At 39.2% G+C, this 24,302-nt stretch overlaps 1 protein-coding gene across 22 annotated transcripts in view; it reads left to right on the forward strand.

Annotated features, from left to right (window-relative positions):
- Map2 (microtubule associated protein 2) overlaps positions 1-11,722 on the forward strand; it is a 278,479-nt gene extending 266,757 nt beyond the window's left edge. For 12 of the 22 annotated variants that reach the window (XM_085838066.1, XM_029476932.2, XM_085838013.1 and 9 more), the window contains 4 exons: positions 503-595; positions 2,479-2,560; positions 7,625-7,737; positions 8,196-11,722. In XM_085838066.1, coding sequence (XP_085694192.1) covers positions 503-595; positions 2,479-2,560; positions 7,625-7,737; positions 8,196-8,411 — 504 coding nt within the window. In that variant the 3' untranslated portion in view covers positions 8,412-11,722. The remainder of the gene's footprint in view (positions 1-502; positions 596-2,478; positions 2,561-7,624; positions 7,738-8,195) is intronic. The other 10 variants (XM_085838017.1, XM_085838024.1, XM_085838022.1 and 7 more) reach the window with 1 other exon arrangement.
- Positions 11,723-24,302: the final 12,580 nt, after the last annotated feature.

Consider the following 24,302-nt stretch of genomic DNA (forward strand, 5'->3'; position numbering starts at 1 on the left):
GAACCAGGAATTCTTTCATGAATGAGAATCCTGACTTGGAACTGTCAGACAGACCCAGCATGTGCCTTCTCATGCAGTGTACACTAACACAGGGGCCAGGTGGTTAGCAAATGATGAGTGACACTGTAGAGCTGAGAGGAGCTCTGGTATACCCTCTCAGACCCTGGGCCAACCTACACTGTGCTGTACCAGAGTGAGCCAGAGCCCCTGTGTTGCCAGCCTCTCCATCACAGATAATTCAAGTATTTTTTTTTTCATTTTTCATTTCTTCCTGATTTCAATTATATCTATAGAGCTAGGATCCCTAAAGCTGCGGAGCACTTGGCCTTTGAGGCTCCAGGGAAATAGGGACTCATACATCATGACATGGATATAGTTGAGTTGCAGTAGTGGAAGGGAGTTAAGAGCCTCTAGTACCCTTCCCCCACCCCTATCCCTGCCAATTCTAGTTCTTTCTGCCCCAGGATCTGGAAAGAAAAATGTTACCTCCAATTCCTTTTAGGTTAGGATTTTAAACAAGAAGATCGATTTTAGCAAAGTTCAGTCAAGATGTGGTTCCAAGGATAACATCAAACATTCTGCTGGGGGCGGAAATGTAAGTAGAAGCTTCCCTGAGGAAGTTGCCTTGATCGTGTGAAGCCTCCTGCATAGCCAGCACCCGCTTTCCTTCCTCACATGCCTCATGACACACTACCTTCTCAATATGTATGTGTCATCTAGGGTAGCGGCTTGCTTTCTTGGTGATGGGTGTCCCATCCTTTTTTCTGTCAGATCAGTTGGGAAGGAAAAGCTTGCTAGATGTACCACAGCAAACCCTCTTCGCCTGCTAACTGTTTCCTGGCCTTTTCGGTCACCAGAGTACTTCTGTGTCTATTCCTCTGAAGAAGTGACCCAAGCTCACCCTTTTCTAACTCCATTTAAATTACTCTTGAGGCAAAGACTGATATTTTTGAAAGTGCTCAGAGTATGTAATGCCAACCCTGCATTGTTCATTATTCATGAAAGCTAGGATATCTTTTCAAATAATACAAAATTGGCAAAGCAGGACTCATCTATAATTCAAAGTGAAAAGACTGTAGTTCCAGCATGCATTCTATCCTGATGGGATTTTTTTCCTGTCTCTTTCATTTAGTGTAAATAATACCTTATGAAAAGAAATGAATACTGAATTCATGCTTGTTACATGTTGGTTGAGGCAGAGTTGTAGCAGTCAGGTCAACTCAAAGAAAGCATGGTTCCTCATAAAATAAGGAGAATTTCGACATGAGCATCAGGCTGACTCTATTTTTCTGCCACCTAAACACTAGGCTCTGATCATCTGTGATTTAAGTAATGGACAAGGTATCAGACCCTAAACCTCTCATAGTCGAAGAAACCTCTGTCTTCTCATTCTTCATCTGGGCAGAAATGGATTTAAGCACTAAAAAGAAAATATTAGTCCCTTCTATAAAGAGCAGCTACCTGATAAGCAAAGAAGTCTGAGAAAAGTAGACTCTGCCATGGGAATCCCACATAGTGTTTGCTGGGCTCCTTCACGATGCAGGTCTATGCCTCGGGATCAATATCCACACTGACTTGGTTGCTCTTCTGAGTATATGTATCATGTGCTCTGGTCCAGTTTACTCCCTTGAGAGTAGCAGAAGATATACCATGATGCCCTACATGGCAAATGCCTCTAGTTCCAATATAGCAGTAAAAATAAGTTCAGATAATTTAAGCTCTCATACTAAGGTAAAGAGGGAGCTTTGGACCTGCAAAACAGTGGTTTTAAACATTTCTTATGAGAGGAATCATTTATTTTACTGTGCATATCCCTGAAGAATGCTTACGTTCTTAAATTTGCACATTCTTCTGATGTTGATGGACAGTGGGCCACTACAATGGGCAATAGAAAACTCTGCTTCAATTACAGGCAAATGAAGTATTTTAAGGAAACATAAAGCAAGAAAAGTACTATAATTTTCTAACTCAGTATGCAAGAAAGATTCCACTTAGCCAATAGAAGAGAACAGTTTAGGAAAACTCACTTAGACTTTCTCCTGTCATCATGCTGGTCTTGTTACTGTGAGCAGTGTTAGCCACTTCTGTATAAAAGTCACTTTGTAAATAATAACCCATCCTCCTCTTGCTTCTTTGCTATGAAAAAATTTAACATATTGTATCTCTTTTCTCAGAAGGTGCTTGTCTTATTAATATAAATATCCCCATGCTCTCACAACATTATCTATTTTCTACTAATAAAACTTATATTCCAGGGTTTTCACCTATTCGGGTTCTTCTTTCCAGTTTGAAATAAATGGAACAGATGTGTGTGTGTGTGTGTGTGTGTGTGTGTGTGTGTGTGTGTGTGTGTGTCTGAATGTTAGTGCTACATGTTACAAGTGCGGGTACATGTCCAGAATTGTGTATAAGCTTGGGGGAGGGGGTGAAGCTTCCGTGTCTAAGCCATCTTAAACTCATTTTCTGTGATTCACACAGGTACAAATTGTTACTAAGAAGATAGACTTAAGCCATGTGACATCCAAATGTGGCTCTCTAAAGAACATCCGTCATAGGCCAGGTAAAAAAAATAACGTATTTGTAATAATTTGAAATCATTAATTGGATTGAAGAAGTATATAATTCTTGATATTTTTGTGAAAAAAATGACTAAAAAAAGTGTTTCAAACTCTTGATACTTCATGCTATTAATAATAGAAACTTCGGTCTCGGAAAAAAACAAAACAAAACAAAACAAAACAAAACAAAAAAGTAATAGAAACTTAACTTTAAACTGTCAATGCATCTCACTTTGATATCAATGAACCTAATTACCTGGAAGAGACCGTGTGTATAGAACAGGTACAAACATTGGAGCTCTTTAAAAACATATAAACTATAATAGTCATCAAGTCTTATAGATAAGAACAGTGACCAAAGACAGTATTTCCAAATATTTTTCATAAAGTTGTGTTGTCTTCATTACATAAAATGGAGTTGAGTATCAGAGCCGAGGAAAGTCCTTTATCTGATTCATTTCTCCAACTCTTTGTCAAGTAAATATGCACTGGAAATCCTCAACAGGATGCAATGCGCCCCCCACCCAACTTACCTAGCATTAGACCCTCTTGTCTTCTTAGGTTATCTCATAGAAGAGTGCTTTAAAGTAGAAATTAAGTTTCTACTTGCCTTAGCCTGGTCCTTTCACGACTATGAGTGTGACATGGGTCATTGTCCCTCTGAGTATCACAGATCATTTCTTAGGGCTAAATCCCACCTCCAGGCATATATAACAATGGATAACTGTCAGATGCCTTATGAGAAAATTTTGACACTATACAATTTATAACATAACCATTAGATTACAGGATGGCAATATAATTGGCTTTATTTTAAATAATTTAACCATATGTTTAGCATCTTAAAATATAAACCAAATGTAGATTACTAAATTAATCACTGTCTCAAACTCTCTTAAAAATGAGATCTAACAATAATTGAGTGGAGGCATTGGGAGAGGAAATTATTAGGACTCTTTGGATTGGCTACAAAGCTAGGTAGACTAAGTCTCAGAGTGGACAGCGACATTAGAAGTACTTGGGAAGAAGTCTTCACTGTGCCAAAGGGTATGACAAACCAAGATGATTGAATCTTTAGATACGGAATCTGCATTGCTAGATACAGAACTACCCCAAGGGATCTGTCTTTCCTGTCCTTGAGCAACCAGGGCAGGTCCTTTTGTTCAGATCTTCAAAGTCCCCAGTCCATAGTTGGCCTACCACTGCACGACTGACTTGTACTGTTCTGTTTATAGCATAGCTGAGGTATTTTGCCACATTGCCATTTTTCTTGCAGAATACAAAAGAAAATACTGGTTTCTTTGATTCTGGACAGATGGAATTAGTCAAATTCACCTGGAGTTTGGATGCTCAGAAACCGTCATAGAGATAAGGAAATATTCTGTGTATGAATTGCTGGACATAAAAGTCTATTGTCACAGACTCCCACTTGTTTCTAAATCTGGTCTCTCTATTATAACTAAATAGGATGCCTAAATTCATAAAGGAAGTGTCAGCATGGTGATTCTTGACAAAAGCAATCTTTTCACAAAGTTGCTGTGGGAATATGCAGTGTCTACTCTGAAAGCAAAGAAAACAGTTCAACACCTAAAGGCTCAAATCGAAATGCCTACACATTACTTTAAAGCCTCATGGAGATTACAGGTTTTCATAATTACTGTTCATTATGGCTGCCAATGCATTTTAAATACAGAGGCATATCTCTCTACATTCAAATGGGCTTGTCTAAATGTTACATAAGACTGTCTAAAGGAAAAGCAACACAACTAGCCTATGCAAGTTTCCTTTGCTGGGTATAGTTTGTGTCTGTATAAGATTATTTTTCTTTCCTTTTAAGAAAAACTTCAGTAACATTCTAACCAAATTATGTTGACACAGCATACAGTCAAAGAAAGAAAGAAAGAAAGAAAGAAAGAAAGAAAGAAAGAAAGAAAGAAAGAAAGAAAGAAGAAAGGGAGGGAGGGAGGGAGGGAGAGAGGGAGAGAGAGAGAGAGAGAGAGAGAGAGAGAGAGAGAGAGAGAGAAGAAAAGGAGGAAGGAAGAAATAAATAAATCTTATGAGAGTAATTTCTACCAAAGGCTACCAAAAGTGCAAAAATAATTAATTAATATATTTAGTTATTCTCTAACTCCCAACCAAGACAATTGCATTTGTATGAATCACTATGAATGAAGCTAATCCCATCACAACCAATAAGTAAGAAAAACAGGCTGGGTATAAACATAGGAAAAACAATCCACCATGAAATGATACATATTTACAAATATCTCCCATACATGTGAATTGCATGGTAGTTTATACATCCTAAATTTCAAGAGAAAAAAAATGAATGTTTTTGAAGATTTTTTTCAGTACCTCCCAATTTCAAGAATTCCCTAGCCAAGCAGTTGGGTATTAGCATAAATGTCTAGAGTTAGCACAATAGAGATAGATGTCACAAGCTTAAGAGACATGAGATTATTTCTTCATGAGACTTCTTTCTTTATGATTATCTGTCAAAGAGGATACTATGATCAGGAAAGTTTCCCCAATGCCAGCCTCCTCCATTGTACTTGGGATGTGCTGACCCTAGCAATTTCCCCAAGGGTGGGAAACTCAACGAAATAATATGTGGTAGTAGGAAACTGACTCCTGAAAATTTACAGAGATACATAAGCATCAAGAATTCCAAATTGAAAATGTGTCTTCCACGTTTGTTTTTAGAGATCTTTTTAAGCATTTTTTTAAAGACAAAATCCTGTGGAAATATATGATTAAAGAGTCAAGATGAAATTCTTCCAGACAAATGTATGTGAGTGGATGCTCACAGTCAGCTAGTGGATGGATCACAGGGCCCCCAATGGAGGAGCTGGAGAAAGTACCCAAGGAGCTGAAGGGATCCACAACCCTATGGGTGGAACAACATTATGAACTAACCAGTACCCCGGAGCTCTTGACTCTAGCTGCATATGTATCAAAAGATGGCCTAGTCGGCCATCACTGGAAAGAGAGGCCCATTGGACATGCAAACTTTATATGCCCCAGTACAGGGGAACGCCAGGGCCAAAAAAATGGGAATGGGTGGGTAGGGAAGTGGGGGGAGGGTATGGGGGACTTTTGGGATAGCATTGGAAATGTAATTGAGGAAAATATGTAATAAAAAAAAGAAAGAAAGAAACATGGAAGAGAAGCAAAGAGCAAAAAAAAAAAAAAAAGAAAGAAATCAAGCACCCTATGAAAGTGAAGCAAATCTCTTAAATACAGATATATTACAAAGATCCTAGTCACCAGGCAGTGGTGGTGCACACCTTTAATCCCAGCAGAGGCAGGTGGATTTCTAAGTTCGAGGCCAGTGTGGTCTACAGAGTGAGTTCCAGGACAGCCAGGGCTACACAGAGAAACCCTGTCTTGAAAAAACAGAAACAAAACAAAACAAAAACAAACAAAAAATTAAAATTAAAAGAGCCTAGTCTACCTGTCTAAGTCAAAGATATCAAGATATCAGAAAACACTCAGCCATGGTTGCAAACAAGTTGAGAGACACTGGATAACTATTAGTTAGTACTACTACTGCTGCTTAGTAGTGGTAGGAGAAACCCCTATGTTGGCAAGTCTGCTCCATCCCTGAAAGTACACAGTGATAGAGCAAAGAACTCTTTTAAAGGGTTGTGTGGCATCAGAACCATCAGCAGATTATCACACTTGAGATTGTTTGCATTACAGGAAATGGCATGATCAAAATCCTGTCTCAATGTTATCTGAACAGTGGCAGGGTCAAGTGAGCATCTGTACAATGAACCTGATCAAAATCATAGTCTCGTATTCCATATTAAAGGAGGGGATGTAAAACTGGTTATATAGCATTCAACTCATTTCGCCAGCAAAGTTGTTGCTGTTGGAAATTTACAAGTGAAAGAAGTATTCTTGATCATTGTTTATGGAGGATCGGTTCCAAGATTCTATATAGATACTCAGATCCTTAGATCTCTTACATAAAGTGCTGTATATTCTCCCTTCTCTATAGTTTAAATCACCTCGGTATTATTTATAACATCTAACACTATCAAATGCTGTGTAAATCTTGATTGTGTAACATTTAGGAAATAATGATAAGGAAAATGTTCTGCAGACATTCAATACAGATGCAATTTGTCTTCACATATTTTCAAGCCTAAGTAAGACTGTAGAATCTGCAAATACAGAGAGGTAACTGGATATTGTCTGTTACATTCTGTCCCACTTTGATTTGTTGCTATGATGAACACTGTAACTAAAAACAACTTAGCGGAGCCACGGGTTCATTTCAGCTTGCACTTTTAGGTCACAGTCCATCATGGGGGAAAGAAGGACTAGGACCTAAGTAGAAACTGAAGCAGAAGCTGTGAAGAAATGCTGCTTGCTGGGTTGTTCTCTGTCTTGCTTCCTGTCTCATATTCATGTAGCCTTCTCCTAGCCCAGGCCCACTTGCTTAGGGATGGTGCCACCCACAGTAGGCTGGGCCCTCCCACCTCAATCAGTAAATAAGATAAACACTAACAGATCTGGACAAGCCATCAATTAAGATTCTCTCAGATGACTCTGGGTGTGTTAAGTTCGCAGCTGACATGCATCTGGAACATGCATCATCACAGTTTAAAAAACTTTCTTTAGATAAGTGACTTGTTCCCATGAAGATCAGTAAAGAACAGGTTCATTTCCATTTAATTTGTTCTAGTAAAAAATAAAAAATTAAATATCCAAAGGTTAAGAAAGGATACAATACGATATTTTCATTACTGTGTTATTTTAGAGGTTGTATTATAACAAGGAAACCTCTATGGTTTCTAAGACAGATATAGATTTGAAAAAAAAGTAATGCATAATACATGAAGTAATGTGCATAACAGTATAGGAAAGATGCCATTATCTTGGATCATAAGGCAAAATGAAGTGGGCTAAAAATTCTAACAGATTTCTCCCATGTCTGGTTAGGACAGGAAGATATACCTTCTCTGGCATTCTATATGGTGTATGCTTGTGAGTGTAGTTTTTATAAATATAAGATTCCATTTCATCAAGGCATTTAAAAAAGGCTTTCTCTCCTGAAGGTGGTGGACGTGTGAAAATTGAGAGTGTAAAACTGGATTTCAAGGAAAAGGCCCAAGCTAAAGTTGGCTCACTTGACAATGCTCACCACGTACCTGGAGGTGGTAATGTGAAGGTGAGAATGGCGATGAACAAGTCATGTTTCTTATGAAATATTCTTTTTAAATTTTTTTTATTTTTGAGGTTATAATATACATAGTATCATACATTATTACATCACTCCCCCTCCCCTTTCCTCTCTCTGAAACCTTCTTTCTCTTTCAAATTCATGGCCATGTTTTTAATTAGTTGTACACACACACACACACACATATATATACATATTAGTGTGAATATATGTTCCTAAATATATGTTCCTAAAACCTACAACTACTACTTTAGTAACCCAGCATAACTCCTAACTACATTCTGAAATAGCTTGATCAAAGGAGATCTCTGGTTAAAGAACTTCTCAAACAGGAAGGAGAGATGCTAAGCTGAATACACATCATATTCTTATATGAACAGGTGGGAAAGAGCTAGTGACTGGTGAAGATGCTTGAACTAATGAGGGCTGATGTTTCTCTTCAACAGATTGACAGCCAAAAGTTGAACTTCAGAGAGCATGCAAAGGCCCGCGTAGATCATGGGGCTGAGATCATCACACAGTCCCCAAGCAGGTCCAGCGTGGCGTCACCCCGACGACTCAGCAACGTCTCATCTTCTGGAAGCATCAACCTGCTCGAATCCCCTCAGCTTGCCACTTTGGCTGAGGATGTCACTGCGGCGCTTGCTAAGCAGGGCTTGTGAATCCTTCTCCTTTAGCACGGGAGTAACATTTAGGCATGAGCTCTTGGCAGGAGTGGGCTCTGAGCAGGTGTCATATTCATTCTTTACAAACCATAGAGAAATAATTTCATCCCCCAACTGTAGTAATTGTTACAATTTTATATAAAAAAATGAATAGTATATGCAGAAAATGACCTGAATTCCATCCGCAACAAGAACACATGGCTTTACATGGATACAATCGGACAATTATTTTCGCTCTGCTCTGTTTTGCATGGAGTATTATTATTATTTTTTAAATTGCATTTTTACCTTTCATGTGCCTGAAGGCTATCCAATACATTCTGAAAGGCCTTGTTAAAAATCCAAGCTGCTCATTTCCCTATTCTGTTTATGGTTGAAAAGATTAAAACCTACCCATTGTTACTTACTACAGGTTCAATGAAATCAAGGAGTCTGGTTGCAGGAAGGAAAGAGCATGTAAGAAACACATTTTTTAAAGTGTTATTTTGTATAAATGGGAAGAAAGATGCAATTAAGTTATTGATGCTTGGGACCTGGATGAGTATATCAGAGTATGCCATTCCAATAAATTATTTAACTACAAGCTAGATTTAAGGCATTTGAGCGTTGGTTGGAGAAGTGGAATCAAAGTGCATCTCTTAGGATTGATGCACTTTTGTTAGGATGGGCTTGTGTCTGATTAGAATGTCAGTCGATTGGCTAGATTTGTATCCACACAATCAGTTTCACACCCCCATTCCATCTGTTTGATACAGTATTATAGTTATAAATATATATATATATATTTCTCTGTGGCCATTTGTGATACTTCCTCATATACTTGAATATGATACTTCTTTATTCACAGTATCTGTGTCTCCTGCACCCTTTGGTGTTGCAATTTTAGGTATGTGAAAGTAGATGTTAGCAGGGTTCTCTCCCTATTTAAAAATAAATTTTAAAAAGACAAAGAGTTTTAGCATGAAGTTGCTTTCTGTAACAACTCAAAGCTGTAACCCTGTTTTAGTGCCAGAATCAAGTCTTTCCTGTGATGCTAGAACATTTTGTCTTTCTTTGCTTCCACCAACATGGAGTTTGTGGAGTGGGTCCAGTTATGCATAAAGGGGTTTACAGATGTGGGTTCAAGGATTATGGATTTATCTCATGTATAATCACTGAATAGTTCGGGTTTTATCCCTTTAATTATCCATGACACCAATCTCTTACTATTCATTACTCTTTCTTCTATTTCCTTTTTCCATTTGCTAAAGTTGAAAGTAGGAAAAAATAATTTTGAATAGCTTTTCTTGTTCTCCAAATAGTATCTGTTCATTAAATTCTGTGATAGAATATATTCGGCTTCCTTCCCCCAAAGACCTCTTGATCAAAGATGAAAAATACAACATATAAAGAAGCTATGTATGTAATACTTTTGAGACACAGATATCTAAATCCATCTCTCCAGGATTCTTCATGAACATGGAACCTGGTATTACTTATTCATGAGTAAACGCTATTTTTTTCTTGTTTTATATACAATCTAGACATCACAATTCAATTACTATCATTTACAAATCATATTTAAGGAATAAGTAATAGTCTACGGCCCAAAATAAGGCAGAGCACTATCAAACGGAGTGGACTTTTTTCTTAATATTTAATTTGTTCTTTTGCTTGCTCGGGATTGGTGGATGGAATCTGCAGAGATAAATGTGAAAAGTTGTCTGGGTGTTTTATGTCTCTGAAATAAAGCAAGCCCTGTATACAAAGGAGAAGGTGGACATGAAGAAGACAGGAAGATGTAGGAGTGTCTAAGACAGAAGGCAAGAGGATGCAAAAGCGGAGAGAAACAGGTGGCAGTTTAGTGACCCATTGAGTATTATGACCAATGTGACAGTCACATAGAAAGCTTAGCATCAAAAGGAGACAGTCTTCATGGCTAGTAGGTACACACACACTACAGTTGTCTTTGTAAAGTGGTTATTTTTTATATAACTTTGAAACTACTGAATAATGGTTGTTTTCACTCTGGACAACCCATTCCTTACCTTCTCTTGAAATGCACAGGAAATGAAAGAAGGAATGACTGTGTGTGGAGAAGTACAGTCTTTTCTTACATGTTTTGATAGACAAGGATTAAAGTTGTCTAGGGAAAAAAAGGTACCAGATAATCCATGTGGTTTTAAACTATGCAGAAAATAATTTCAACCCAGTTTATTATAAAAATTAAGACTAAGTAAACATTTTCTTTGTGTTAAAATTCAGTTTCTTATGATGCGTGTTCAAAAAAATTATGTAAACCCCAATGTTAATAGATCTAGCACTAAAATAATCATTTTTTTCTAATGTCAAAACAATTATAATGGATATAAGTCCTTGTTCTATGTGAAATGTGTTTCTCTATAAAGTTATCACAAGAAGGACCTGAATTTTTATAGGAGACAGACAGAGAAATGCACAGGCTAAAATCATTTCCTTATGGGAATGTGGGATGGAGCCCACCTTACCTACTCTCTTAAGATAATGACTCAAATTAAGCTTTTTGGACACCACTTTTGTGGGGATACACATACGCTGATCTAGAAATGAAAGGTGCACTACTCCATTTCTAGATCCACTAATGCCAGTTTCTCTCTGGCTTTAGCCTTTGAGAACCTGTTTAAGAATACGTAAATATCCAGAGCTCGGAAGAGTTCCAAGGCCCACTTTTTCAATGAACTCACACACTCTGGGTCTCCTGCAACTGACAATTGGGTACCTTGCAACAATGCAGGAAGGATCCGAGTCTATGATGAGTTTCAAAGGCCGAGTTCCTTTAGGAACTGACTCTCTCTGGATCTGCCTGCTGCGTTCCAGCAGGATGACAGGCTGAAATCCCACCCATAGGAAAAACCCCTGTGCAATTCCAGCTCAGTTTGGCTGAAGGTAGCTGAAGAAGAGATCCAGTAAAGGGAAGAATAAACTGTAGTTGGCCTTCTCCACACACACTCACACAGATGTGGGGTAGAAGAGAGATATAATATAATGCCAAATGTAGCATTATGTCAGTGGTAGTAAAAGAAATGATATAAGTGAGAATAATTCTGACAGCCTCATTTATAGCTTTCCTCTCATATTTCATGCCACGGGGGAAAAAAGGAAATGATTTGTGGTAGAAGTAGCAAAGTAAAAGTAGTTTAATAATTTGGAAAAGGAAAATTTCAGGCATTTCTCCAAGATTGATGTGCTAAAATTGATACTTATGTTTGTGGTTTTGGACCTAGAAATTTTAGCCTGAAAATGTAGATTGAGGCCAAGTCCCTCTGTAGGAAAAGATTTTTTTTTCAAAACCCGTAAAAAAATGCCAATCATGAAAGTCCACTTCAACTTTAGCAAAAAGGGGGGAAATTTCAACAAAAAGTATACTCTGTATGCTGGGATCCCAAGGTTTCAACAGACCATCTGTGGGGGGGTTCTTTCTTCTGATAATTCTAGAGCCTGTTACCATAGAAAGGTATTTCTTCAATGGCTGGTTGTAGTTAGTTCATGTTTTTCAATCAATTTGCAAATGTATTTGTTGCTGTATAGTGATTGTTTTGCAAAATAAAATTGCTTGTCACCTAACTACAAGTTTCAGATTTTTTAAAAACATTGTTTCTTCATCTCTGGAGGGGAAAATAGGGGTGTGTGTGTGTGTGTGTGTGTGTGTGATGTGTATGTGTGTGTGATGTGTATGTACATAAAAATCATTTGATCCAATCAAAGAAAAACTGAGGTTAAAAGGCCACAATTACCTATCAGTTTATTTATTTTTTTAATTTTTAATATTTTTTATTATGTATTTTCCTCAATTACATTTCCAATGCTATCCCAAAAGTCCCCCATACCCCCCCCACTTCCCTACCCACCCATTCCCATTCTTTTGGCCCTGGCATTCCCCTATATTGGGGCATATAAAGTTTGCAAGTCCAATGGGCCTCTCTTTCCAGTGATGGCCGACTAGGCCATCTTTCGATACATATGCAGCTAGAGACAAGAGCTCCGGGGTTCTGGTTAGTTCATCATGTTGTTCCCCCTATAGGGTTGCAGATCCCTTTAACTCCTTGGGTACTTTCTCTAGCTTCTCCATTGGGAGCCCTGTGATCCATCTAATAGCTGACTGTGAGCATCCACTCCTGTGTTTGCTAGGCCCTGGCATAGTCTCACAAGAGACAGCTATATCTGGGTCCTTTCAGCAAAATCTTGCTAGTGTATGCAATGGTGTCAGCGTTTGGAAGCTGATTATGGGATGGATCCCTGGATATGGCAGTCTCTAGATGGTCCATCCTTTCATCACAGCTCCAAACTTTGTCTCTGTAACTCCTTCCATGGGTGTTTTGTTCCCAATTCTAAGAAGGAGCATAGTGTCCACACTTTGGTCTTCATTCTTCTTGAGTTTCATGCATTTAGCAAATTGTATCTTGTATCTTGGGTATCCTAAGTTTTGGGCTAATATCCACTTATCAGTGAATACATATTGTGTGAGTTCCTTTGTGATTGTGTTACCTCACTTAAGATGATGCCCTCCAGATCCATCCATTTGGCTAGGAATTTCATAAATTCATTCTTTTTAATAGCTGAGTAGTACTCCATTGTGTAAATGTACCATAATTTCTGTATCCATTCCTCTGTTGAGGGGCATATGGGTTCTTTCCAGCTTCTGGCTATTATAAATAAGGCTGCTATGAACATAGAGGAGCATGTGACCTTCTTACCAGTTGGGACATCTTCTGGATATATGCCCAGGAGAGGTATTGCTGGATCCTCCGGTAGTACTATGTCCAATTTTCTGAGGAACCACCAGACTGATTTTCAGAGTGGTTGTACAAGCTTGCAATCCCACCAACAATGGAGGAGTGTTCCTCTTTCTCCACATCCTCGCCAGCATCTGCTGTCACCTGAATTTTTGATCTTAGCCATTCTGACTGGTGTGAGGTGGAATCTCAGGGTTGTTTTGATTTGCATTTCCCTGATGATTAAGGATGTTGAACATTTTTTCAGGTGCTTCTCTGCCATTCGGTATTCCTCAGGTGAGAATTCTTTGTTCAGTTCTGAGCCCCATTTTTTAATGGGGTTATTGGATTTTCTGGAGTCCACCTTCTTGAGTTCTTTATATATATTGGATATTAGTCCCTTATCTGATTTAGGATAGGTAAAGATCCTTTCCCAATCTGTTGGTGGTTTTTTTGTCTTATTGATGGTGTCTTTAGCCTTGCAGAAGCTTTGCAGTTTCATGAGGTCCCACTTGTCAATTCTCGATCTTACAGCACAAGCCATTGCTGTTCTATTCAAGAATTTTTCCCCTGTGCCCATATCTTCAAGGCTTTTCCCCACTTTCTCCTCTATAAGTTTCAGTGTCTCTGGTTTTATGTGAAGTTCCTTGATCCACTTAGACTTGACCTTAGTACAAGGAGATAGGAATGGATCGATTCGCATTCTTCTACATGATAACAACCAGTTGTGCCAGCACCATTTGTTGAAAATGCTGTCTTTCTTCCACTGGATGGTTTTAGCTCCCTTGTCGAAGATCAAGTGACCATAGGTGTGTGGGTTCATTTCTGGGTCTTCAATTCTATTCCATTGGTCTTCTTGTCTGTCACGATACCAGTACCACGCAGTTTTTATCACAATTGCTCTGTAGTAAAGCTTTAGGTCCGGCATGGTGATTCCACCAGAGGTTCTTTTATCCTTGAGAAGAGTTTTTGCTATCCTAGGTTTTTTGTTATTCCAGATGAATTTGCAGATTGCACTTTCTAATTCGTTGAAGAATTGAGTTGGAATTTTGATGGGGATTGCATTGAATCTGTAGATTGTACCTATCAGTTTATTTGTGCTTGTTCCCTATAGAAGGCAATTCAATATTACCCAATCTACTTGATGTTTTGTTTTGGTTTGGTTTGTTTGTTTTTAGTGTTAGGCATCAATTCCAGGACAGTGCACATACCAGAGAAATATTCTACCACTGAGCCACTGAGCTAGATCTGTGGAAATGCAGTTTTCTATTCTAAAAGAAGAGTTTGAGTGAGACCCAGGTCTTATACAAACTCTTACAAAATTAGCATGTAAAAAGTAGGTTGGGGGCAGGGGATACTGATTTTTCCTACCTCAAACCCAACTCATCCCATTGTCTCCCTTTCAGTGGCACTCCAGGGTGTTCCTGAGTAAACCATGGCTCATTATCATGCACACACAGCTGGATGGAGAGTTAAGAAGACACTACATATATGAACTTATATGTAGAGCTACACATACCAAGACAGAGCATGAACAGAAAAACCCATGCTATGCAAATGAGTCAAAAATCCTGTGCTAAGGTAATTTATAGCCCAGCTTGGTGCAATGATGTCATCCAGCTGCTCAGCTAGCTCCTGGCTCCTGTATGCTTCCCCCTTTGGAAGCTCATCCATAATATTCTTTTTACCATTGTGCTTGTCACTATCTACAATTTTTTGTTCCAGGACATAAGAATCAAGAACTGGCAATGGGTGCCCACCGAACCCTAGTATCAGCTGACATCATTAGCAAGATGCTGTCTCTTCTCAGTACTAGAAACTTAAAATGGCTTAAGCACAGGTTTAATTTCTTGGTTCAATTAAATACCTAGAAAAGTCATCTGCCTGTTGTGTTCACTTTTCCTGGGGTACACAGGAGAATATCTAGTCACCCCAATGTGTTCCAATGACAGACCAATGTATGAATTCACCAAAGTTCAACTTAGTAAGACCAGTGAGTTTATTGTCCTTTCTTAATGAGCTCAGGAATTACATTCAGCAGCATAGATGACTGCACATACAAACAAGTCACCTCAAAGTGCTCCCCCATGGGTGTTATCCTCATAGAAAAGACATCATGAAGTCTCTCTTTTAACCTTTTACTTTATTTTTAGTATTTAGTAATGTCTTCTAAGATCACTTGTAGTGAGAGAGTAATCCCTCTGGAATCCCAGAGAAGGTTCTCCTGGCCCTCCTTGGTAGGGGCCAATAGCTCCATTACCATAGATCTGGCTAGTTCTGCTTTAGTTGCCATGACTAAGGGTCAAAGTCGCAGAAAGGTATCTGGTTAGGATGGGAGGATAAAGAGCCAAACAGTGTTAGGGTTCAGGCATTGTTGAAGGAAGACCCCAGACTCAAATAGTATGCAAGAACAAAGAGTGTTTCCTCTGCAGAAACAACCAGCATGCTAGGGTCAGCACAGCATCAAAATGGCCATGACCCCAGACAAAGCCATACACCTTCTTATAGGGAATTGGGGGAACTCTCTAGAATGATTCGGTAATCTCTAATGTAATTGGTAGGGGCCAAAGCCCTGACATTAGTACAATTTTGATTAGCTACTGTGATATGGTTAAGTAATTTAAAACTTCATTGGTGGGTGCTGAAATGCCCCAGACAGATTGCATTAACCACAGGATGGGCTGCCCAGCACAGATGGCCTATCCTGAGATCAGATATCTCCCATTCATGTGACTATCTTCAGGCTGTTTCTCCGATGGGGGGTTTTATTGTCTTGTTCCTGAACTTTTGGGGTCTGCTGCTTCAGCAGATGGTAATCTACCATCATGTTAATTAGTCAATTCATTAGGTAGTTGCAGCTATTAGAAAAGCAAATAGGCTTGCCTTCCTTATAGACACCATGCTAAAAGACAAGGAACTCACTTTACAGTGACTGCTCCCAGTGATCAACCACCTCATTCATGGCCTAGTTTCATGGTCTGCTCCTGGAGTGGATGATGTATGGCCTAGTTTCTGAGAGGAGACAAACAGGAATGCACGGATCCCTTCAACGGTACTGGCTGCCTGGAACTAGATACCCAAAAGGTTGGTCAAGAAGTGCTCTCCTTCCCAGTTTTGGGTCCAGTCATTCAAAGATATCACCAAGAAAATTTCCTCTTCAACTTTTAGGTCTCCCTCCCCTGTGTTGCCTTTCATCTCAATCAGGGATCCCTTCTATGACAGGCACCAGAAACTCCAGATCCCACAACCTAGCAACACAACCCTCAGTCCTGTTAGATTGCCCACAGTCCACATTCTAAAATCTCTGCAACTCTCTGGATCTCCTGCTCAGTTACGTCATCACCATTTAGGCTTTCGTTTGCAGTTACCAACCTTAAAACACCTCCTTAGACCCTGAAACATTTTCTTAGATCCTCATAATTTAAGCTTTATATCCTCAAACCTTGCATAAACTTTACAGTTTTTTTCTATCCAATTATTTACCATGAATGAGACACAGGTGGTTGATCACTGGGAGCAGTCAATGCAAAGTGAGTTCCTTGTCTTTTAGCATGGTGTCTATAAGCAAGGCATACCTACTTGCTTTTCTAATAGCTGTAACTAGCTAATGAATTGACTAATAAACTAACATGATGGTAGATTACCTCGGATAAGGAGCTAGCTACCTGTCCTCTAGCTGTCAAGCTATAGTTAGCTTAGCTATCAGTATGATCAGAGACCTGAGAATAGATTATAATCTAAATGCCATACATTAATTAAAATTACAAAAGTTTTTCTATACTCCACTACCTAGACAATTCTCCCAGGTTCTTGTTGTTGGTATTCTGTTTGAACTCCAACCCCATAGTTACCTGGGAACAGCCAGGTATGCCCCTCCCCTCAGTTACCTAGCACCAGCCCCCTATAAAAGGGGCTGCTTCCCCCTCCTCTCTCTCATTCCTGCTTCTCTTCCTTGCCTCTTGCCCTCTTGCTCCCCCTCTCTCCCCATTCGCTTCCCCTCTCTCTCCATGTGGTCATGGCTGGCCTTTACTTTTCTACTCTCTCCTTCTCTCTGCCCTTTTCTGCCTCTACTACTCTCTTAACTCCCTTCCCCATGCCCTAAATAAACTCTATGCTATAGAATAGAGTTGCTGGTCTCTCAGGGGGAAGGGATGCCTTGGCATGGACCCACTGAGGCACCCCCTTCCCCCACACCTCACCACATACCATTGAACATATTCTTATATTCCTTTATCTTTTTACAATCGTAACACTTGTGGTCTCCATGGTAACATGGGCAGAGGCAGTCTGGCCATTAGGACCAGAAGATGAGAGGCTTTTTTTCTGAGGAAGAGAGTGGGAGAAATTACCTTGTCTTAGGCACCATGAGACAATTAACTCTTCAGGTGTCCAGACAATTAACAGTTCAGGCCAGACCCTGGCAATAGACAGGGCACTGGGGCAGTCTTTTACAGTGGTTGTCATACCACAATCCAGGTAGAGTTCTTTGTCACTGTGTCCAAATTTTCTTGAAGACTTTGCAGGTATCACTGCTTAGGCTTAGAAGTCTCTGTCCTAGTAAGTGCAAACACTTAATGCCATATTCAGCAGATCTCTGACAGATTTGAGAGCTAGTGCCTATTAAGTATATCTGAGATGAACAGTCTTATCTGTTCCTAAACTGTTCCTTGCAAAAATAAAACATAAGGCAAATAAAGCTTAATCTTGTAATTAATTGCATCATTTAGTCACATGACTCAAATATAATTCTGAAAATATTAAAGCATTTGATCATTTACAAGGTTACTGTCAACTTGCATTTATTAATCATAGTAGCTTTTATGAGCATAGAATTGTTATAGTAGCTTTTGAGACTAGAATTTGTTAAGTCTGAGCCTTAAATATCACAACTTTGAGTTGAAAAGCTTCTAGTATTAAAATAAAACGCTTCAATCTAAAAATGTAGTCCATAGAGACTGGGAACTTTTTGATCTTTTTATGGTGTATCATTGTAGAACATTAATGTAAACATTTCCCATATGACTTAGTTTATATAAAAGATCTATAATAGCTTATAAATATATAAAGCTGCACTATAGCTTAATAACATTAGCAAAAACAAGTTTAAACATACTTGTAAGACAGCAATTATTAACCTAAAATTTTAATGTTGTAAACCTCCAACTTTTTAAATTTAAAGAAAATTAAAATCTCTCAACTGTGTTTTTAGTAATATCACAGTAAAACACCTTCTTAAGAGTAAAGATGAATAACAGTGTACACAATTTGTCAAGATACAACAGAAATCATACAAAAGTCTTATCTCAGTTTAAAAGTATCTTTGGACACCTACTTCCCTGGTTTGCTCATGTCACATGTTGCTGCCCTTAGGGAAGATGGTGGTGAAGCCATGGCTTTATATATGGCTGCTAGGGTATGTGGTATAACTGTCCAGCAGTCATGAATGAACTGGGTTACCTGAAAGGGATGCTGGAAATGAAAAAGGATGGGGGAGTGGGGGCGGGGGGGAGCCAATACAAAGTTTCTGATCAAGACTCAAAGTTTAATATTCAGTACTGTATTTATATAGGGAGAGCCCACAGACCCTATCCTTTGTTTCAGCTGGATTATGTTGCAAAGCAAGCTCAGGGGGCAGTCTACTGTAGGAGATTGCAGGTGCAGCGAGGCAGAAGACTCCTTCTAGGTCATTAAGGTCCAACTGTGGCAAACATGTAATGTCTATTTAGCCTGCTCAAGGCTGAGGGAAGGGCACATGTGGCTGCCCTGAACCAAAATCGTGGTGAAGCTATGGCTCCACCTTCCTCAGCCCATAGTGACTAGTCGTGTGTTTATATCCCAGAATGAAATCATGTCACATGATTTAAGATTATCTAAACACAAGCTTTCAATTACTGACTTCGAGTTATGACTTTGAACTATATCCAATAATCTATAAGCTGATAATCCTGTTTTAGATTCTGGACTTTAAAAACATGCCTGGGTCAGAGAAGAGTGAGCAACAGCTCATTTTCATTGCTAGTGGTAAACTAAAACAGTATAAAAATAGCAGTAGAACAGTATGCAACAACTTCAAGATTATCCATACTTAAATAATATTTGAACTCCTAATATATTAGATCCAATGGGCAGAAAACCAATTAGTGAATTGTAGTTAGGTGGCTGGTTACAGGAGAAAAGAACAACATTTGTTCACACATTCAAGACAAGTCAGAAAGGAGCATACAGTGACCGTGTACTAGCAGAGACATAGGGAGTTAGACAGACATTTTGAATTGTCACTTGTAAATTTGAATAGACTTTATAACATTGAAATTTTGTCATCATATAAAGAATATCTTAAGCCAGCTTTGAATCACATGCACAATATGTTATAAAAATGTAACTTCAAGCTTCTATCATTATCACACAAAAATCCATACCAACTTAAAATATGAGACTTGTGTTTGCTTTCTTAGTCTAAAAGGAGACACAATAATAAACAGTTAATTAGGATCAAGAAGTTTTGTTTCGTTTTGTTTTGTTTTTTAGGATCAAGAGGTTTTATAATTGCTGCTTCATAGCACATGATCATCTTAAGATAGTGAACTCACATGGCAAGTTGCAAGCCAATGGTTGCTAATATTTAAAACATTTTTTCCTTGTAGATCTATCTATCTTTATATATTTTTCTTAAACAAGAGTTGCATCCAAATTGCACATATACATTAAACAAGAGTTAATTTGAGTTACATATAAATATATATATGAACTTAATAAGAGCTGAATAAAGCCAAATATTGTTACAGATTATACATATTTTGGTCCATACTCAATGAGTGATTTATTAAACCTTAGATAAGAGCTTACAGCATACTCTTAATATATAATTTTTGAGAGCAGAATGCAAAGAAATCAGAGATAAAATATTTTTAAGATTGGACAAAGAGTGGTGCAGAGACAGAAGGAAAGGCCATCCAGAGAGTGCCCCACCTGGGGATCCATTCCACCTGCAGACACCAAACCCAGACACTACTGCAGATGCCAAGAAGCACTTGCTGACAGGGGCCTGGTATAGGTGTCCCCTGAGAGGCTCTGCCAGATTCTAACCAACACAGATGCAGATGCTCACAGCAAACCGTCGGACTGAGCACAGAGACCCCAATGGAGAAGTTAGGAAAGGATTGAAAGAGCTGAAGGGGCCTTTTCTGGCATCAATGAGAGGGGAAGCCCTTGGTTCTGTGAAGGCTTGATGCCCCAGTGTAGAGGAATGGTAGGGTGGTGAGGCAGGATCTGGTGGATGGGTGGAGAAGCACCCTCATAGAAGCAGGGTAAGAGGGGATGGGATAGGGGGTTTGCAGAAGAGAAATGAGAAAAGGGGATAACATTTGAAATGTAAATAAATCAAGTATCCAATTTTGAAAAATACGATTGGGGAAGTAATAATTTTTAAGTGTAGATCAGAGTAAGTTTACATATAAGACATTTGAGAATCATTTGTCTGTAGTGGTGAGAATCTGGAAGTCAGGTATACCAATTTGTAATAAAAATGTGAGTCTATTAAAGGTGAGCAAGTGCCTGCAGACCAGCTTCAGGAAGCCAGAAAGACTAATAGGGAGGGGCATGTGAGTCCATGTGGGCAGGCTAAGAGCCAGACCCATGGAATTGGACTCTAGCTAAAATTTGGAATCAAATTCATAGACAAATGATTCACATGAGCTGGTGTGTCCTACTCTGCCCTGATCTGTTGTAACTTATAAACTAGATATGTGGAGGGAAGCCAGACAGGAAGAAACAAGGCTTGGTGAAATGAGAAAGAGCTAGTGGGGAATCTGGATCTGAATTACTGGATCTCTGGCAATAATTGTATGCAGTTCCCATGGGCAAAGAGAGGAGTCTAAGGCATCCCAAAGACACAGGTAGGACTAGAATGTACCAGCACAAGCTGGCCAGCCAGGTTGTCACAAGGCTGAGCAGGAGCCAGGGCAAGATGCCTGAGAGAGCACAGTTCACCTAGATCTAGGATTTATGAGAGAAGGAACCATGCCAGTAGAAGAGTTAAGCTTCTCACAAGGGAAAAAAAACTGTGGCCACAGGTGGAGAACTCACCAATTGGTTGGTGTTGGATGCAGAAACCAGGTTGCAGGAAACTGAGCCTACTAGCAGTCCAGGGATAGGGTCTTGGCATGTGTGACTTCAACCCACCTCAGAAAGGAACACAAACTCCCAAAACATCCATCCAAGATACAGCACCAAATGTTATGAAATATAATGCATTGTGGGGTGGGGGTGGAGAAATGCCAAGGTGTCCTGCTGAGAAATCACACCATCCAATAGACCTAGTATAAAATCGGTTTATTTGGGGGGGAGGGAAGTGAGGGGTTTGAGGACCTGGAGAAGGAATAGAGGCGGGCAGACAGAAGGGAGCAGAGTCATGAGAGAAGAGAAGCGGGGACTGAGAAGGACAGAAAGGGAGAGAGAGGCCAATGGAAAAACATGAGAAGGGAGAGAGGGAGGGGGAGGGGGAGGGGGAGGGGGAGGGGGAGAGACTGGATAATAAGCACTCCTTTTATAAGCTGCTAAGCCACATCTGGCAGTGGCAGGTGAGGACCTAAACCACTTCAAGGTCCCTGGCATGAGCCTAGCACAATCACCTGTAAGCTACTGGCTGACATTTTAGCTTTCACTATTATTATAGGTATTATGCTGCAGGTACCTAGCTTGTAACCCTGACCTAGGTAGGTTCCTTATCTTTCCCTATAAATTTGAAACTGGAGTTCAAAAGAACAAGGCCTATCATTCTATAGAAAACCTGGTTAAATCAGACTAGACTTCTCCGGTACAGGAAAAACAATATTCAATATATTTTGTTCCCTCTTTCAAGAGAAAAGAAGCACAAAACTTAAAGTAGTATAGTATATTGTTCTGACTACAGCAACTGATAATGTGTATGATATGATAAAATACCTAAGGGTAAATGTTAATGTCACTTTTCTGTCCTGATAAATGGATGAGAAAAGAGCCATACACAAAGGGGTCACATATCAGATATTCTGTATATCATATACTTATATGATCATTAAAACAGTAGCAAAATTACAATTATGAAGTAGCAACAAAATAATTTTATGGTTTGGGGTCACTACAACGTGAAGAACTGTGTTAAACGGTCACAGCATTAGGAAGGTTGAGAAGCACTGCTACAGATGATGATATGTAACCTAGAGTCAATTCTATGTGGAGGTATGCTCATCCCCAGTCTGTTCCCAGGCCTGCCAGCTATTTCATATTGTTGCTTTAATGTGCCTGCCAGTCACGAACACAGAAAAATACCCTGACTCAGAACAAGGTCATGCTGAGCATGTACCCTATTATGTTCTCTATGTTCTGATGTTGGTTAATCTGAGGAAATTCCACAAAACTTTACATAGGCCCATTAAATTAAATGTCACTATGAACTGTTATGTCTAAAAATGGCTTGAATCAGAGCTGACCACTGGGCAGCACTTCCTGTACCTGCATATGAGTTCACTTTGATTTTTTTGTGGGTTTTTTTCCCTTTAGAAGCTGGCCCTGAGAAATAATTGGAGCCAAATGTTCATTTCTGTGGCTCAGCCCCCAAAATTTTGACTGATTGATCAGTCTTAGGGTGTGTGTTCAATAAACCATCCCTGTCTGGCTGAGATCAGTGTTTGTGTGGTTTGTGGGATAAATCTCAGTCCCCAACATTATATACTTGAGTCCTTTGTTTTCTGCACCTCTGAAAGGGTAGTTCCCCATAGCTAGCTAACCTGGAAATCTTGATGCAAATGTTTTCCTGTTGCAAAGCCTTTCAAGCAGGGGACATGGCATTTGTTGGCACTGCCAGTAGTGAAAAGCACAAGAGCTTCTCTCTGCTTCCACCTCTCACCCTGTCCTGGCAATTGCTATGGGTGAAGCCCAGCTTCCTCCCTCATTGGATCATCAGCCCATCCATTACTGGCTACTACATGACTGCTAGCTCAGACATTATCTCCTAAGTGAACACCAGAAGACTCATTTCCTTGTATAATAAGCACAAATGAAGAGTTTCCAAAAGTCTGAACAGGCCTTGGTCAGGAATAATGCAGCGTCACCTCAATGAAATTTGAGGGCTTTATAGGAATAATGTCCAATCTGCTTCTCTTCTGACTCCCATGTCACTAATTCTCCAGTCACAAAAATGATCATAATAGTTCTTGCTTATATCCTGGGTTCTAGTCAATTAGATTTTCAGAACATATTGTGATTCTCAGATGAAAACTATTGAGTTTTCTCATTTATACGTTGTAAGGATAATGGATGGGAAGTTGAAGTTGAAGGATTTCAAGTGTTCTGCCTCAGGGGCAGTCTGGAAAACTGAAGTACATTAATTTTGGTTATATAATTTATTGGGATTTCTTCTCCAGATAGACTTCAGTAAATTATACAGTCATGGAACCATCTGTATTTAATTAACTTAAAATTACTTTCTATTTTGAGTCCAAGTTTTACATATGCATGCCCATTCACACACTACAAATAACCTATATTTCACCCCAAAAAAATTTCTAACATTAAGTGAGTTTTTAATTTCTTGGTTAGTGAAATATCTCTGTCAGCTCACTATAAAAATGGAGAGGGTAAGTTTGCATGCTCTTAGCTCTTATATAGAATTTATTATTCCTCCCTACAACAGTTCTCAGGTGCTAAGGTGCCAAGGCAATAGCACACTATTCAAGCAGCCTGTTCACAAACACACACTTTAAGAAAAGCAGGAAAAGTCCAGCTGGAAATGGGCAATTTACTTTTGCTTTGGAAGGAAATATTCCACTAATATTAAAATAAAAATCAAAGGCCAGAAATTATAGCTTACTAGTATTAACAGAGCCAGGAATAGTAGCACATGCCTGTAACCCCAGCACTTAGGGCATTTGAAACGCAGATTGCACCAGGCTCCAGCCAACATGTGTTAAATAGTGAATTCCAAAAGAACCTGGGCTTCAAAATGAGACCCTGTCTTTAAAATGGTCCTTAATTAAAACTCCTAAAAGTTATTGAGTCAAAGAAAGATATTCATTTTTATGAGGATTTTTTTATACCTACAGCCACATCATTTCTGAAAACAGGTACCAGTTTTTATCACCATAATCAGAAGATACTGCCCTCCCATGGATTTTTTTTA

Source organism: Mus caroli, unplaced genomic scaffold (genome assembly GCF_978045245.1).
Source record: "Mus caroli unplaced genomic scaffold, Mus_caroli_1 scaffold_1, whole genome shotgun sequence".
NCBI classification, from domain to species: domain Eukaryota; kingdom Metazoa; phylum Chordata; class Mammalia; order Rodentia; family Muridae; genus Mus; species Mus caroli.